Here is a 16,757-nt window from a genome sequence, read left to right as displayed (position 1 = left end):
AAATGATCATTTCTCTACAATGTCACAGAGGTACCTGGAGAACCCGTGTGTTTTGGCACACAACATCTGTTGGTACCTGGAAAAAGAGAAAGAGATCTTGCAGACTGCTGATCTGGCTGAGCAGGTAGCAGATTTTTTCCCCCCCCGGAAACATATTTTAAATTTATTTCTTCTGCCAAACCAGCTTGTTTTGAGCTACTCTAAACCTGTTTTTATCAAGCTGTTCCTTTCATAAAAGTTTCAAAACTATCTTAACCCCTATACTAAATGGAAAACTGATCTCCATCTTAAAAAAGCGTGTTATGAGTGCAACAATCTGTGCTGGAAAATGGCTGTCCTGATGGAATGTAGTAGCACTTCAATTGGACTGACAAAGGAGTTATCGTATGATCTCAGCTCCTGACCACAAAGTTCATTATGTGAATTGTCATTAATATCAGAATTTGATGGAAATTTGGAGAAAAACCATTAAACCAAACACAAGCAAATATTATATTGTTCCTAAATGTAAGTAGTAATAAAACCAAAATACACACATTTGTAGTAGACTATGCACGCACAATTCTGCATTTAGGGTACTAGTAACTATCGTGCGTTGTTGCTCAAGTATCTTTTATTTACCAAAAATTAAATTTTAAATGTTTTTTTAGTAACTCTTTCAGGGCCATTGACGGTGATCAACGTCCAATCGTGTGGTCAGGGTACCCGCGGGTTATTAAAAGTATTAAAGAAGCATTGAATTTAGTTTTCCATTATTAAAGGTATTAAATTAGCTGTTGTAAGTCTGGAATTTTTTCACCGTGGTCTCATTTTCAAGAACATCTCAGTGCAACCTAAATTATATCCGTGACAAAGTTTTTTTCTGGTCCACCATCCGGCGTCTGAGGAGAGGAAAGCAGTGCACCATTAACATTGTGTATAGTGAAGATGGTGTACTGCTGACCTCGACTCAGGACGTCGTGAGTCGGTGGGGAGAATACTTCGAAGCCCTCCTCAATTCCACCGACACGCCTTCCTTTGAGGAAGCAGGGTCTGGGGACTCTGAGGTGGGCCCTTCCATCTCTGGAGTGGAAGTCACTGAGGCGGTTGGTAAGCTCCTCGGTGGCAAGGCCCCGGGGGTAGATGAGATCCGCCCGGAGTTCCTAAAGGCTCTGGATGTTGTAGGGCTGTCATGGCTGACACGCCTCTACAACATCGCGTGGACATCCGGGACAGGGCCTCTGGATTGGCAGACCGGGGTGGTGGTCCCTCTTTTCAAAAAGGGGGACCGGAGGGTGTGTTCCAATTATAGAGGGATCACACTCCTCAGCCTCCCCGCTAAAGTCTATTCAGGGGTGCTGGAGAGGAGGGTCCGTCGGGAAGTCGAATCTCGGATTCAGGAGGAGCAGTGTGGTTTTCGTCCCGGCCGTGGAACAGTGGACCAGCTCTACACCCTCGGCAGGGTCCTTGAGGGTGCATGGGAGTTCGCCCAACCAGTCTACATGTGTTTTGTGGATTTGGAGAAGGCGTTCGACCGTGTGCCTAGGGGAGTCCTGTGGAAGTTGCTCCGGGAGTACGGGGTACCGAGCCCCTTGGTAAGGGCTGTTCGGTCGCTGTACGACCGGTGTCAGAGTCTGGTCCGCATTGCCGGCAGTAAGTGGAATTCGTTCCCAGTGAGGATTGGACTCCGCCAAGGCTGCCCTTTATCACCGATTCTGTTCATAATTTTTATGGACAGAATTTCTAGGCGCAGCTGAAGCTTTGAGGGTGTCTGGTTTGGTGGCCTCAGCATTTCATCTCTGCTTTTTGCAGATGATGTGGTGCTGTTGGCTTCATCAAGCAGTGAGCTCCAACTCTCATTGGGGCGGTTCGCAGCCGAGTGTGAAGCGGTTGGGATGAAGATCAGCACCTCCAAATCCGAGACCATGGTCCTCAGCCGGAAAAGGGTGGCATGCCCTCTCCGGGTCGGGGAGGAGATCCTGCCCCAAGTGGAGGAGTTCAAGTATCTTGGGGTCTTGTTCACGAGTGAGGGTAGGAGGGAGCGGGAGATTGACAGGCGGATCGGTGCAGCATCTGCAGTGATGCGGACTCTGCACCAGTCTGTTGTGGTGAAGAAGGAGCTGAGCCAAAAGGCGAAGCTCTCGATTTACCGGTTGATCTACGTTCCTACCCTCACCTATGGTCACGAGCTGTGGGTCGTGACCGAAAGAACAAGATCCCGGATACAAGCGGCCGAAATGAGTTTCCTCCGCAGGGTGTCCGGGGTCTCCCTTAGAGATAGGGTGAGAAGCTAGGTCATCCGGGAGGGGCTTGGTGTCGAGCCGCTACTCCTCCGCGTTGAGAGGAGCCAGTTGAGGTGGCTCGGGCATCTAGTTCGAATGCCTCCTGGACGCCTCCCTGGAGAGGTGTTCCGGGCATGTCCCACTGGCGGGAGGCCCCGGGGTCGACCCAGGACACGCTGGAGAGACTATGTCGCTCGGCTGGCCTGGGAACGCCTTGGAATCCCGCCGGAGGAGCTGGCTGAAGTGGCTGGGGAGAGGGAAGTCTGGGCTTCCCTGCTAAAGCTGCTGCCCCTGCGACCCGACGCCGGACTAAGCGGAAGATAATGGATGGATGGATGGACAAAGTTTTTTTTTTTTTTTTTTTCCTTAAATCCATAACGAAGATGACGCATAGAATTTTTACGATGCACTGCACTACAAATCGAAATGCAACTCGTGCGTGCCAGACCACCACAACTGGCAAAACAGAGAATCCATCCACCTCTGCATCGGGAATGCGTCCGTTTGTCGGGGAACGAAAACCCTGCAGGCAGAAGTATTGTGGATTCTGAACACCAAAACAGACCACCATTCATATACTTCAAATAAGTCCATTGGTGATCTGTTTCGGATATTACGTCATTTTTGGTCGGCATCAGCTGTCACAATGTTGGTCATATTGTGTTTTGTTCCAGAGGGAGCGTTCCCGATGTCTTAACTGTCTTTTGTAACGAATTTTCAGTTGGCAAAAAAACCCCCCGCACATTTTCTTAATGTTTAAATAGTCTACATATTTTTATGACCACTATAAATGCATCTACACAGTGAAATAACGCTGGAAAAGTTTGTTAAACATAATGTTGCTCAAATCGTGTTTTTTTTCTGGAGGGAGCATTCCCGACTTCGTAACTGCAGCCAATTTAAGCTCATCAAGACTTTAAGATAGAGGTAAAATCGGGCCTAAAAAGTCCAGCCCGACCCGAACTGGTCCGCAGGTATTAAAGCCCGACCCGCGTTTTGTGTGATAACATTTGTGACGATGTCTGCATAAAAGCCTGTCTTTTATAACGAATTCTCAGTTGGCAGAAAAAAAACGCACATTTTCTTAATGTTTAAATAGACTACATATTTTTATGATCATTATAAATTTATTTACACAACGAAATAACGCTGGAAAAGTTTGTTAAATATAAATAAACAGATGTGGTTTTGTGGACTCGCAGAGGGGAAGATTAAAAAGGGCGTAGAGGCCCGCTCTGGCTCTGCAATGACCATACAGTGCCTTCTTTTTTTTAATCCAAATTATTTATTTTATAACAAGTATTCCTTAGTTTATCATTCATACACCGTTAATATATAGTTATTTCAAAAAGTTAGCGAGAAAGAACCCTGGCCCGGCCCGAAGTAATATTTGACATTTTAATTTTGGTCATGTTTTCAGTTTAATTTAGCTGTTTCTAGCTTGGTATGTTTATAATTGCGATGTTTGCTTACCGCTTTTCCTCTTACTGCAAAGATGGAGGAAGTTACATCGGCCGCCGCTATGATATTTAAGTCATCAGCCATCTGCTGTGACCCGGGAATTTAACGCCTGCTTTCACGCACACTGCTTCCCATGACAGTCGACACGGGAAATTGTTTTCACACACAACTGCTGCACGGTTAAGTCCCGTGATATTCCCATTGTTTTGGAGTATGTGATAGGGGCTCAAGTTACATCCAGATACTTTAGGTTGCAGTTTATGGGTCATGCGAAGGCAGTGGACCTGCTTAAACATTTCGGTTTGCCTTTCGAATGAATGTGAATTTCGCCGTTTTAACTCGAGAGTTAGCCATGTTCACTGGGGTCTTGGCAGGTGCACTAGCGGCTAGCCTGTTACAGAAGATGGCTGGTCTGAGTCCTGTCCTCCTCCTCTTTTTGTCCATAATTTTTGTGTGTTTAAAAAAATTCTGACAGACTTTATAATGTTACTTTAAATGTGTTTTAATTGTATCTTCAATATATGTGCATTCTTTTGTCAAACACACTTAGTAATTGAGGTTAAATTCGATGTTTAGTGCTTTATTTATTTAATATGATTCAATATGATCTAAATAATGGGTGCGAGAAAAGTATTAATTTTCAGTTGAAATGGCATTAAAAAAGGTCTTAAAAGTCTTGAATTTAGATTTATCAATCCTGGAGGGGACCCTGGTGGTGTCCAATGATCCGTCTGCTGTGAACTGAAATGAATTTGTCCCTGGTAGATGTCCAATTCATTTAAAGTGGGAGGGCTGATAGCAAATGACCATTCCGCTGATAACAAATGAACATTCCGCCTTTAATCACAGCCAATAAGTTGATAGAAACTAAATATAAATATCCTATAGGTCACACTTCCTGTTGATTTTTTTTTGTCACTTCCTAATGATTTTGGGGCCATTTTAGGTAACTTCTTGTTGATTTAGCTTCAGTGGCGTACCGCACGCATGCTATTTTTAGACCGTGACGTCGCTTCATAAAGCGGAAGTAAAACAGGAGTGGGACATTATAGACCCGCCCTGGCATAGAAAGAATGTCAATTGTGCTACTTATCTCCGGTAATCTTTCAAAAACGAACATGGCGATCACACATTGTATTTTTTGGAACTTTTAGAAACGACTCTAGACAATATGACATATGAAGGATGTTTTCTTCATACATTTCCCGAAACCAAAAACTCGAAGGAAAAAATGTGAAGACTGAATCAATGTGCGCGGACTTTTATCGCCAGCTCGGCAGTAAAGATTTATGCAGTAAACATTTTGTTGGGTTGACATTGTCTTTCAGAGGACAAAGAGGTAAGCCATTTTGATATTTTTAACTTATTTTTTAGCGTGACGTGCCGTGCTGCTTCTGTCTGACAATGAATGACCTGAAAATAATTAAAATGGTATCTGACTGCCACTGATACATTTTCTGTTGTAGAAAAAAAGCAACTTTAGTAAGGGGGAAGTGTAAATAAGTTATTGAATTAAAATTTGTTAACAATGAAAAAATTAAAAGTGTTCGTTGGCTGTCACTGAGTAGCATTCGCGATCGCTACACAAAACTAACTAAATTACCCCCAAGAACGGTCATAGATGTAGGATAACCAGAGGATATAATATATAAAGACAGGGCTGGTGGTAAAGGATAGCTTGTTGAAACAGGAGAATGTCATTGTCAGTCGCAAGACCGCGTCGATAAAAAAAGCTAAGGCTATGCTTAGGTCGGCTCGTTTTTTTCGTCTTTTTCAGCCTTCGACACTCAAGCCATCTCGTTAACTCAACATTTTTATGTTCTTCCACATCTTTGCTAGTGAATTTGGCACCAGGGACATCATTTTCGGAGAGAATTGGTAGGTTTAGCTCTGTTAACATCTCCTTCGCACACGACTTCCATTCATTTACTATTGGGGACAAGCTCTCGTTTGTCCCCCACTTAGCAACAGTAGCTAACCCCATGAATATTAATGAGCGGAAGTGACGTGTTGCTTGCGGTACGCCATTCCAGCCCACTCTTTCAGTGCCATTGACCACAATAGCCGTTTTGACTTGTCGAAAGGGATTGGACGTCTATCGCCATCAATGGCAGCCAATGAGTTAACAAGGGAAATGCAAAACTATCCACTATTACTATCAAGAGTAGTTCAAAATTCAAATTTCCCCCACGACAACAAATTCCTGGTGACCTGCGGGCAGGCCAAAACAATTAAATGACTATTGATACTTTTTTCAATCAAATATCGTATCCTGATATAACATTTTAGTATAGATACTTTGATACTTTTCACAATCCTACTTGAAATCAGTCTTTTGTTTTTCTAGTTCTCCTTTGTCTACTGGTTCGATAAGGTGGGGAATACTAAGGTCATCTTCTCCTACTTTTCTGTGTCTTATCAGGTGCGGGTTATGCAAGTAGAACAAGGAGGCTTTGAGACCAGCACTCAGCGTGACCTTGACCATAGAATGGCTAGCCTTAAAAATGAAGTGCAGGTGTTTATACTGTTAAATTATTGTTAATTATGTGAATGAAATACATAATGTGATGAACCAACTATCATTTTCCCCCTTGTTTCATGTGTGGGGGTCACCCGCTCGGTGTTTCAGTGTATGGAACACGCAATGATGTGTCTGGAGGAGCAGCAAGATGAGTTTGATTTTAAATACCAAACTTTCTTGATTGAAGGTAAGCAAAGCACAATGTTCTAATTACGTTTCCAAAGTTCTTTGAGGAGTCGCATAATGTTCTTATGTGTTATTATTATTTTTTTGGTCTTGTGTGGAAATTGTGATCTCACTGTGGAAAAAGCACCCCTAAGTGGAAACCCTGACAACCCACAACAAGCAAAACTTCAGTCATTGATAAATAAACTCAACGATTGCAGAAAGGTTAGCGGCTTTAAGCAGTATCAGTCTGTCCTAGTCCCGTCATTTCTCCAAATCATGCTTACACTTTTGTTCTAGAACACGCTGTTTGGCCTTAATAAGCTTCTGGAAAAGGCTGAGGACCTGATAGATGTTTTGGTGAACAAAGAGAAGGTTGAGTGGCAGAGAAGACAGCAAAAACACTGCATTGGAGCGCCACACAGAGTTTGTCTAGATCAGCTGGAGAAATGGTATGCTTATATCCGCATGAACCATTTTAAGATTGTACATAGACTTCATAATTGTATTGACGGGTCATATCCGTCAGCCACTGCGCAACGCCTACAAATAGGGGGCCGTCCTACATTCCGCTTCAGTTATTTGCAGTCGGTCGCAGTTAGTCAACACGCGTTGCAGCGTTCCAATGCCGGATTTAGGTTGAAAAAGTACGAAAGCTGTACCGCATAGGCCTGTCGCGATAATAAATTTTAGTGTGCGATAATTATTCTCATAAATTATTGCGATATGCGATATTATTGCGCCCCACCCCAATTTTTAAAAACCAATTTACAATAACACAGTGAGAATACAGTATATATTAATAGATCAACTACACCCATTTAAATGCGATAAATATTTACTCTTAAATTAAAAAATACTTTTTAAGAAATCACAACTAAAAACAATAGACCATGCCTCTTAAGTAAAAAACAACAATATTGATACCGCACAGAAACACAGAATAAATAAAATGTGTTTAAAAAAAAAAAAAAAAAAAAAATTGCACTTAATAACTTAAGCATTTAGGCAAATGAAAACTTTTCCCGTCATAGCTTTTGCAATGGTGTTCCATAGGGATGCAACGATACAGTTAAGTCATGGTTCGATACGATTTTTGATACGGGGGACACGATTTTCGATCTGATTCAATACATATAATGCTCTGTAAAAAAAATAACAATTATATTTTTTGTTTCGTTTTTGTTGTTGTTTTTTTTTTTTTGCTAACGAGCAAAAATTAAATTGCCATTATATAAACATTTATTTTAGTGCATAATATTTATGTGCTTACTTCTTACTGATCTGAAAAAATTTTGTATAAAAGTGCTGAGAACTATCTTTACTGTTTGTAAAGTGAGGCGGGGCACACTGTTGATTGCTACAGCTCTCTTAGCAGCTAGGTTTACTACATGAGCAAGACATCCTATTTGTGGTCCGAATCCATCTGTGTCACGTACTGAATTAACAATATTTGCAACATTATCTATAGTCACTGGTATGGATTGATTTGGCCTTCTTAACTTCCATTCAGTCATGACAGTTTAGAATTCATCGATGTAGTATATGGACTACATGTCCCATAATCACTCTGGGCTCATGTAGCCAATGGCATGGGACGTAGCACATCTATTTGCCATTTCATGATATCTAGTGTGCGCGCGCATTAAAAAAGTTTGCAAGCGCCGCTGAAGTCATGTCTGCTCATTACTACACAACACCAGCATATGACAATCGACTTTCATAAACAGGACACGTTTGAAGCACAGCGCTCTTAATGCCATTCAGCTGTTCGTTGTCAAAGTGAGGTTGTTCGTAGCAGCCAAATCGGTAACAATGTTTTGGCGGACTTTGTTGCAAATATCCGGCATTGTGCCGAAAAATAGCCACCCCGCGTGAAATGTCACTCCTGACGGGAGCGCCCACACGTCAACAACACTGGCTCGCCATAGATGGTCCACAGTCACGCCGCAGTACTGACGCTGCCGGTATACGTTGAATAATAGGATATAATGGGAACGATTGGCTCCGGCGCTAGTTTTTGCCGGACCTGGAATGAGGATGCATTTTGCGCAGTTGGTAACGAGGAATCCGAACTTTTAACAGCACGTCTGCCGCACGCGCGCACGCACGTGCATGCAAGGCGATAAATCGCAGCGGAAAAATTACCGCCTTCGTTTTTATTTATCGTGTGATAAATGGAATAATTGCATATTGCGACAGGCTTAGTACCGCATACAAACAGAAACGATTGTCTCCGGAGCAGGGGTCGCATTAACCGGATATTTTCCGTCGTTGACCGGTTTTTTAAAATGGTGACGGAAAAAACTGAAATCCGTCCGTCATTTTGACAGGTTGCAATTCACACCCCAGACCACAGGGTGGCGAGTCAGCATATTATCTATTGTCTCTCTTAATGCATGACGTCGTTGGCTCTTCTGTCAGAATATTGTAGCTTCACCGGGGTCTGGCGGCGGCACTGTGATTGACACATCAACGTGAGGTTCTTATTGGTGCACCCGGTGTGCCAGCGCGTCATCCAATCACCCAATCACATGACGTCACAACTCCGCCCCCCTGACCGGAGCCGCTATCTTGTGTGTCAGCTCGTCATATTTACACATTACCGCTACGTACATGCCTCCTATTACGGCGTGTTTTTCTGCTCGTTAATATTAATAATCAAAATGGTGAAGGCGTGTGTGGCGGTTGGTTGCTGTAACAGAGAAGATAGACGGAGAGACTTGAAGTTCTACCGTATTCTGAGAGACCGAAGATGAGAGCGAGATGGACTGCTGTAATTCGACAACAAATCTGGGCACCAAACGATCACCACAGACTATGTAATAGTCTTTTTATATCTGGTAAGATGCATTTAATATATATTTAGAAGATTTTGGGCTGACAACCACAATTAAGATCATTGTGTGACGTTGGTGATTGGGGTCTATATCGTTGCCTCTTTTTCTTTGGGGGCGGAGTTGTTGGTAAGCAGAGTAAAAAGGGAGAAAAATACCACGACTTCCGTGTCTAATTTTTCGCCGCCAAGCAAGTGTTACAATATTAATTAAAAATGAATGAAAACTAAATACTATTGAATATGTCATCATTATCATTTAAAAAATTTAAGTGACGGGTAAAAATAGACGATGACCGGATTTTTATGACCCTGTCAGTCAAAATGACAGACAACGAAAATGTCTAGCGCAACCTCTGCTCCGGAGTGATATGTTCGAGGATTCAAGGTAATTATATTTTTTGTACCATGCATGCATTTTGAAACGTTGTGAAAAAAATCAATAGGAGAAATTAACCGCTATGGACTAGCATCATTCTACGACATATTTACGTAAAATAAATGCTAACTGCCCGTTTTTTTGCTCTTTTACCAAAGAGTCGAGACGGTTTTACGTCCATATCTATAAAGAATTCAAGGATTTAAGCATTTGTTCACAAGAATTTTCACCGGAAAAGCTCTGTTTACATATGGCGGCCACCACATTGACTAACACACTAGCATTATATTTCGACATATTTACGTAAAATAAAATAAAAAGTTTTTTTCTGCTTTTATCCAAGAATCGAGACTGTTTTGCGTCCATATCTATAAAGAATTCAGGGATTTAAGCATTTATTCACAAGAAATTTCAACGAAAAAAGCTCTTTGTCTGTGATTCCTCTCGGTCAGCTTTGACGGCCACGCCAACAATGCAGGCCGCCTATTAATCGGCCCCGCACCCCGTGTCACGTCAATATCATAATGAAGTCTATGGATCATATTAAAATACTTACTTTTTAGATCTGAATAGCCAGTATATTTTTATTTTGTGTGTGATCTTTTTTATTCTTGTTTTTGTTTGTTGTATCATACTGTGTATGATCCATAGCGGAAACATGAGAATCGCAAAGATTATCGGTTATAATTTTCCAATTTAAAAATTGTATTTTAAATTATTTTAAAAAAAGCACATGATCTCAGATTATCAGCACACAACATGTTACTCTAAGAGCATCTCAGAAGTTTTAAATTTATTCATTCAATGCTGGTAAATCTAGTGAATAACCCAAACCATAGTCTAGGAGTCTGTTTAATTGTTGTATTACAATAATGAACATGCGTTAAAAGTCTTTTATTGTCATGATAAGTTATACTGTTTTTTTTTTTTTTTTAATTTCAGAGAGTATTTTAAATTTTATGTACAGTATATAATACTGTTTGATCAATCATTTTACGACAATGCATCTTGTAATGCAAGAGGTGTATTCATAAATTAATGTACTTTGTACAACAAAACGAGTTACTTATACTTCAATACAACCTTTTTCGTTGTTGGAACAATTGGCAACCATCGTCAAACTAGCGACAAATATAGTGACGAGTTACCATCATTTTTCTTCTGTTGTACTGTATTGTAATTGTGGTCCATTAACCCTTTAACACCAAAGCCTATTTTGGCCGAATTCGCATGCCTTTGATGTTGCCTTTATATTTCAAAGAAAAATACTGTTCACAATGGCCATGTTGGGTCCCTTTTTTCAGGATACCTTGAACTTCATGTCCAAACTGTTGTTTTCTTCACTGACCAACTTTAATCCACATTTTGGACCCAAAAAGACAAAAAAATCCCCAAATCTTTTTTCAAAATTTGTAATGTTGAAGTCCCACTGACAACCAAACATGCTCGACCAACCGTTTTTTGAAGCTTGATAATATTTATTTAACTTGCTAGGATAAACATTCAATAGAAAAAAATAAGATTGAATAGTTTTATGTTTGACAATTCAACACAAACAGCAGCTATGGTCATAGGCGTTTTTGGCCTTCACACATACTATAGAGCCTACCCACCAACGTCATAAAACCACGTGCTCGCTGTATGGTTCCGCCCACTTGTCCGTCATTTTGACTCTGTATTAGCATTGTTTTCAATTGATGGCGGAATTTAAAATGCATTTCATGAAAGACCCGGTGCTTTCTGATGCCGCAAACTCACTGGATCTGTTGCATAAAAGGCGTTATGTGGAAAAGCTTCGTTCTATACAGTCGCCAGATCCATATTTGATGCCTAAATCGATGATTTTTGACCGGCTGCCTTCGCCGTCTCTGCCTGACCCTGATATTTACAACTATCTTGTCCACACAAAATCAGCCTATTCTCACGAAAGTTTGAAAAACTTTAAGAGCTTGGAGGCTTATAAATGCTACGTTGCTAGTTGGGTGAAACAGGTCCTCGTACACGAAAATTCGGCAGGAATCTTGTGCTCGGAAGGTGAGTTACGAAATTTTCAATTCAAAATCTTTTGTTCTTGCTAACATCAACTGTCAAGTCTAATGTATTTCATGTCATTTGTCAATGGAGCTAGGGCTTTTAATGTTCATATGGTTTAGCGATAGCACTCTCACGACATACATACGTGTATGTTGTCGGCGATTAGCCTAGCAATGATCTTAATTGTGGTTATTTGTCAGCCCCGTATACAAGGCCAGTTTCTTTCACTTGGTACCAGCTAAATATTATTCAAAAAATAACGATGGTGGAAGAAAGGGAAGTCACAAACATCTTGAATTTGAAACTATGTCGTACTACGTCGTATGTTGTCGGCGATTAGCCTCGCAATGATCTTAATTGTGGTTATTTGTCAGCTCCGTAGACGAGGCCAGTTTCTTTCACTTGGTACCAGCTAAATATTATTCAAAAAATAACGATGGTGGAAGAAAGGAAAGTCACAAACATCTTGAATTTGAAACTATGTCGTACTACGTCGTATGTTTTCGGCGATTAGCCTCGCAATAATCTTAATTGTCGTTATTTGTCAGCTCCGTAGACGAGGCCAGTTTCTTTCACTTGGTACCAGCTAAATATTATTCAAAAAATAACGATGGTGGAAGAAAGGGAAGTCACAAACATCTTGAATTTGAAACTATGTCGTACTACGTCGTGTGTTGTCGGCGATTAGCCTCGCAGTGATCTTAATTGTGGTTATTTGTCAGCCCAAAACCCCCTAAGTATATCTTAAATGCATCTTACCGGATATAAAATGACTACTACATAGTCTGTGGTGATTTTTTGGTGCCCAGTTTTCACGTCGAATTGCAGCCGTCCATTTCGCTCTCCTCTTTGGATCCCTCGGAATACGGTAAAACTTCAAGTCTCTCCTTCCATCTTCTCTGTTAGTGCAACCAACAGCCACACACGCCTTCACCATTTTGATTATTAATGTTAAGGAGCAGAAAAACACGCCGTAAATAGGAGAAATGTACGTAGCCGTAACAGGTTAACACTATGTTTTGACGGACAAGTGGGCGGTACCATTCAGGAGAGCGGAGCTCTGATGTCACGTGGGTAGGGTCTATAGTCAAAACATGTTATATACAGTGCAAAATAGTGAGAAAAAAAATTATATATATTATCCAACACAGAAAGGGTTTGGAGGATATCTCTTTGTGAAGTTAGGTATTGTACCCATCACCAGTGTTGTTAATCTTACTGAAAAAAAGTAATTAATTATAGTTACAAATTACTTCTCCCAAAAAGTAATTGCGTTAGTAACTCAATTACCTGAATGTAAGAGTAATTAGTTACTTGGCAAAGTAATTGGTGATAATTACTTTTTTTTTTTTCCCTCAAAAAAAAAAAAAAAAAAAAAAAAAAAAAAACATTGGCCACACTATGTGAAGTTTTTTGTGAAGGTTTTTGGTACAATTGGCCCGAGCCCAATTCTTTACCCTAATTTACCCTTTACCCTGAATCAACTGTTGAAAGTTGTTAAAATTGCTCCCATTATTGCATTTGTTCCCTTCTCTCTACTTTCGACATATGAAAGTTTTAAAACTGTTTCATCATTTAAAGATAGATTCAAGTCAAGATTTTGCCGATTTAGAAGTATTTTAGATAAAAAGTTACTTAGGTTCGCTAGGAAGGTTCTCTACAACAGAGCCGTCCTAAAAAGTCTACTGCTTTAAGATGGCGGCTGTCTACTAACGCATTTAGTGCCATGCAGTGTTGTTAATTTTACTTTTAAAAAGTAATTAATTACAGTTACAAATTACTTCTCCCAAAAAGTAATTGCGTTAGTAACTCAGTTACCTGAATGTAAGAGTAATTAGTTACTTGGCAAAGTAACTAGTGATATTTTTTTTTTCTCAAAAAAAAAAATAAAAAAAAATAAAAAATAAAAAAAAATTAAAAAAACAGGTCACACAATGTGAAGCTTAAAGGGTTTGGGGGACAATTGGCCCAAGCCCAATTCTTTACCCTCCACTTAACTAGACACAAGGGTATTGCGATAACTAGCTAGTAACCTTTGCTATGTGTGGAAGTCATTTAAAGTTGTGAATCAATCGTTAAAGTTGTTAAAATTTCTCCCGTTATTGCATTAGTTCCCTTCTGTCTACTTTAAACATGTGTAAGTTTTAAAACTGTTTCATCATTTAAAGATAGATTTAAGTTAAGATTTTGCCGATTTAGGAGCATTTTAGATTTAAAAAATTTACTTAGGTTCGCTAGGAAGGATCTCTACATCAGGGCCTTCCTGAGAGGTCTACTGCTTTAAGATGGCGGCTGTTTACAAACGCATGTAGTCCTTAAAACATGTTGGCAATGCAGCAGTGTCTGTCATCTGCATCTAGTTCTATAATATGATATCTACCGTGTCATGTGGGCGTAGTTTGTCGGCTATGGCTGCAGTCAGGTATTATTGGAGCCATCTAGCATCGCGGTTGCAACGGCGCCGTCTTCCCCACTCCTGCTCTGCTCTCGTCCCCGTGAGTCAGTTTCTCTCAGACTTTTTTTTATTTAACCAACTTAGTAACGCATAGTAACGCACGCCTTTCCCGCCTCAGTAACGGTAACGGCGTTGCCAAGATGAGAAAAGTAATTAATTAGATTACTCATTACTGAAAAAAATAACGCCGTTAGTAACGCCGTTATATTGTAACGCCGTTATTAACAACACTGCCCATCACCTTATCAAAGGTATATATGTACATGCAATCAAGCTTCTCAAACACACATCTATATAAAAATTGAAAAGATTCATCGTGAAGAAAAAATAACAAACATTGAAAAAAAAGTATTTTCAAAAATATTGACAAGTAGTTCAGTTCAATTCAATATTTTTTAGGCATGCGACCCAGTAAAGTTTTTCTTTTTTTGCGCACTCAATAAAGTTTGACTTGTTTTTGAACATGTCACTAAGCTGCGTCACATACAACGTCACACAGCCTACTCATCCGCCGTTTGCGCGCTGCTGTCACTTCTACTCGCCGAGACGACTTATCCGAGGAAAACAATGACAAATACAGCTCATCCTATTCCTTGAGTTAATGAAATAATGCATTAGCTTGCGCTAAATTTAGTTTTCGATTCATTCTGCACGTTTCAAAGTCGCTAGCTCAATCCAACCGGCCGTTGCTTGCTACGCAAGTCTCCTTTCCCTTAGTTGGCGCCTTGCTCGTCAATTTATTAAAAATGTTCACATTAGGTTCGTCCTTCTTGACATCACAACGGCTCTTGGGATATGTAGTCTTTTGTGCTGCTTTCGGTTTTGAAAAAAGGACAAGAAATGATGGAAATATGGAGACACATGGTCCATGCAGCGTTTTAATGCATATTTATGAGTGCAATACAACTATAAAACTCATTTATCTCCCGTTTTACTTGGTCGATTGACTTCAAATAAAAACTGGTGTGGACATCAACTTCTGTACTTTCAAACGAGAGCAACCAGGGGCACGTGGGTGACGTAATTACAGCGTTACGAGGCTTCAAAGATGATATGCGTAAACGTGTCACATCCGACACGTTCGGTGTTAAAGGGTTAAGTTTGGCAATGTTAAAAAAAAGTTAGGGTTCTATGACGTTATTCCTCTCTCCTACAGCGTCCATTACAATTACATGCAAATTGCAAAGCTTATGGAAATTAGGTGATTACGTTATCTAGCGACTTTTAGAACAGCCAATAGCTACTTTTGTTACTGGGGAGTTGGCAACACTAGAGCTGCTGTGACCAGCCCCTTGTACAAGGGCAGAAGGCTTTTACATACACTTTGAAGGCAACATACATATTGCCCAAAACCGATAATAATAACTGATGTTGATATTTTCCGATATCACTTAAAATGCTTTTATCTGCGGATATTATCGGACAACTCTAAGAAACATTTAAATGTAATTTGTCTGTTGGATGGACAAATCCTTTTTTTCCCCCCAACTCTTTGACAATTATGTGGACAATCACTCTCTTGTAGGTTCACCTGTGTTGCAGAAAGTCTTTTCCAAGTGCGTGAGTTCCTCAGTAAGCTAGAAGAGCTGGCTGGAAAGGTGACGTATGAAAAGGACCCCATCAAGGGTGTAAAACCCTCTTTGCAAATGAGGACCGAAAAACTCCTATCAGATTTGCTCAAGAGGTCTGAATTTTGATAAACATTTTTTGTGCTTATACAGTGGGGAGAACAAGTATGTGATACACTGCCGATTTTGCTGGTTTTCCCACTTGCAAGCCATGTAGAGGTCTGTAATTTGTATCATAAGTTCTCTTCAACTTTGAGGTACGAAATCTAATACAAAAATCCAGAAAATCACATTGTATAATTTTTAGATAACACATTTGTATTTAACTGCATGAAATAAGTATTTGATACATTACCAACTAGTAAATATTTCGGCTCTCAGTTCTTTTTTTAAGAACCCCTCCTGTTCTCCACTCATTACCGGAAGTAACTGCACCTTTTTGAACTTGTTACCTGTATAAAAGACACCTGTTCACATGCTCAAACAAAACAAACTCCGACCTCTCCACAATGGCCAAGACCAAAGAGCTGTGTAAGGACATCAGGGATAAAATAATAGACCTGCACAAGGCTGGGATGGGCTACAGGAAAATAAGCAAGCAGCTTGGTGAGAAGGTAACAACTGTTGGAGCGATTATTAGAAAATGGAAGAAGTTCAAGTTGACGGTCAGTCTGCCTCGTTCTGGGGCTCCATGCAAGATCTCACCTCGTGGGGCATCGCTGATCATGAGGAAGGTGAGGGATCAGCCCAGAACTACACGGCAGGACCTGGTCAATGACCTGAAGAGAGCTGGAACCACAGTCTCGAAGAAAACCATTGGAAACACATTACGCCGTCATGGATTAAAATCCTACATCGCACGCAAGGTCCCGCTGCTGAAGCCAGTGCATGTCCAGACACGTCTGAAGTTGGCCACTGACCATCTGGATGATCCAGAGGAGCAATGGGAGAAGGTCATGTGGTCGGAGGAGACCAAAATTGAACTTTTTGGTCTAAACCCGACTCGTCATGTTTGGAGGAAAAAGAAGGATGAGTACAACCCCAAGAACACCATCCCAACCGTGAAACATGGAGGAG

The 16,757-nt window shown here is 40.6% G+C and overlaps 1 protein-coding gene across 4 annotated transcripts in view; it reads left to right on the top strand.

The window, feature by feature from the left end:
- stat2 (signal transducer and activator of transcription 2) overlaps positions 1 to 16,757 on the top strand; it is a 36,330-nt gene that overhangs the window by 3,147 nt on the left and 16,426 nt on the right. For all 4 annotated transcript variants that reach the window (XM_057845216.1, XM_057845218.1, XM_057845215.1 and 1 more), the window contains 6 exons: positions 29 to 124; positions 6,145 to 6,237; positions 6,352 to 6,430; positions 6,554 to 6,633; positions 6,709 to 6,860; positions 15,638 to 15,796. In XM_057845216.1, the coding sequence (XP_057701199.1) occupies positions 29 to 124; positions 6,145 to 6,237; positions 6,352 to 6,430; positions 6,554 to 6,633; positions 6,709 to 6,860; positions 15,638 to 15,796 (659 nt within the window). The remainder of the gene's footprint in view (positions 1 to 28; positions 125 to 6,144; positions 6,238 to 6,351; positions 6,431 to 6,553; positions 6,634 to 6,708; positions 6,861 to 15,637; positions 15,797 to 16,757) is intronic.

Source organism: Corythoichthys intestinalis, chromosome 9 (genome assembly GCF_030265065.1).
Source record: "Corythoichthys intestinalis isolate RoL2023-P3 chromosome 9, ASM3026506v1, whole genome shotgun sequence".
Taxonomy (NCBI): Eukaryota; Metazoa; Chordata; class Actinopteri; order Syngnathiformes; family Syngnathidae; genus Corythoichthys; species Corythoichthys intestinalis.
The sequence above is the reverse complement of the archived record's forward strand: the minus strand, read 5'-3'. Positions and strand labels throughout refer to the sequence as shown.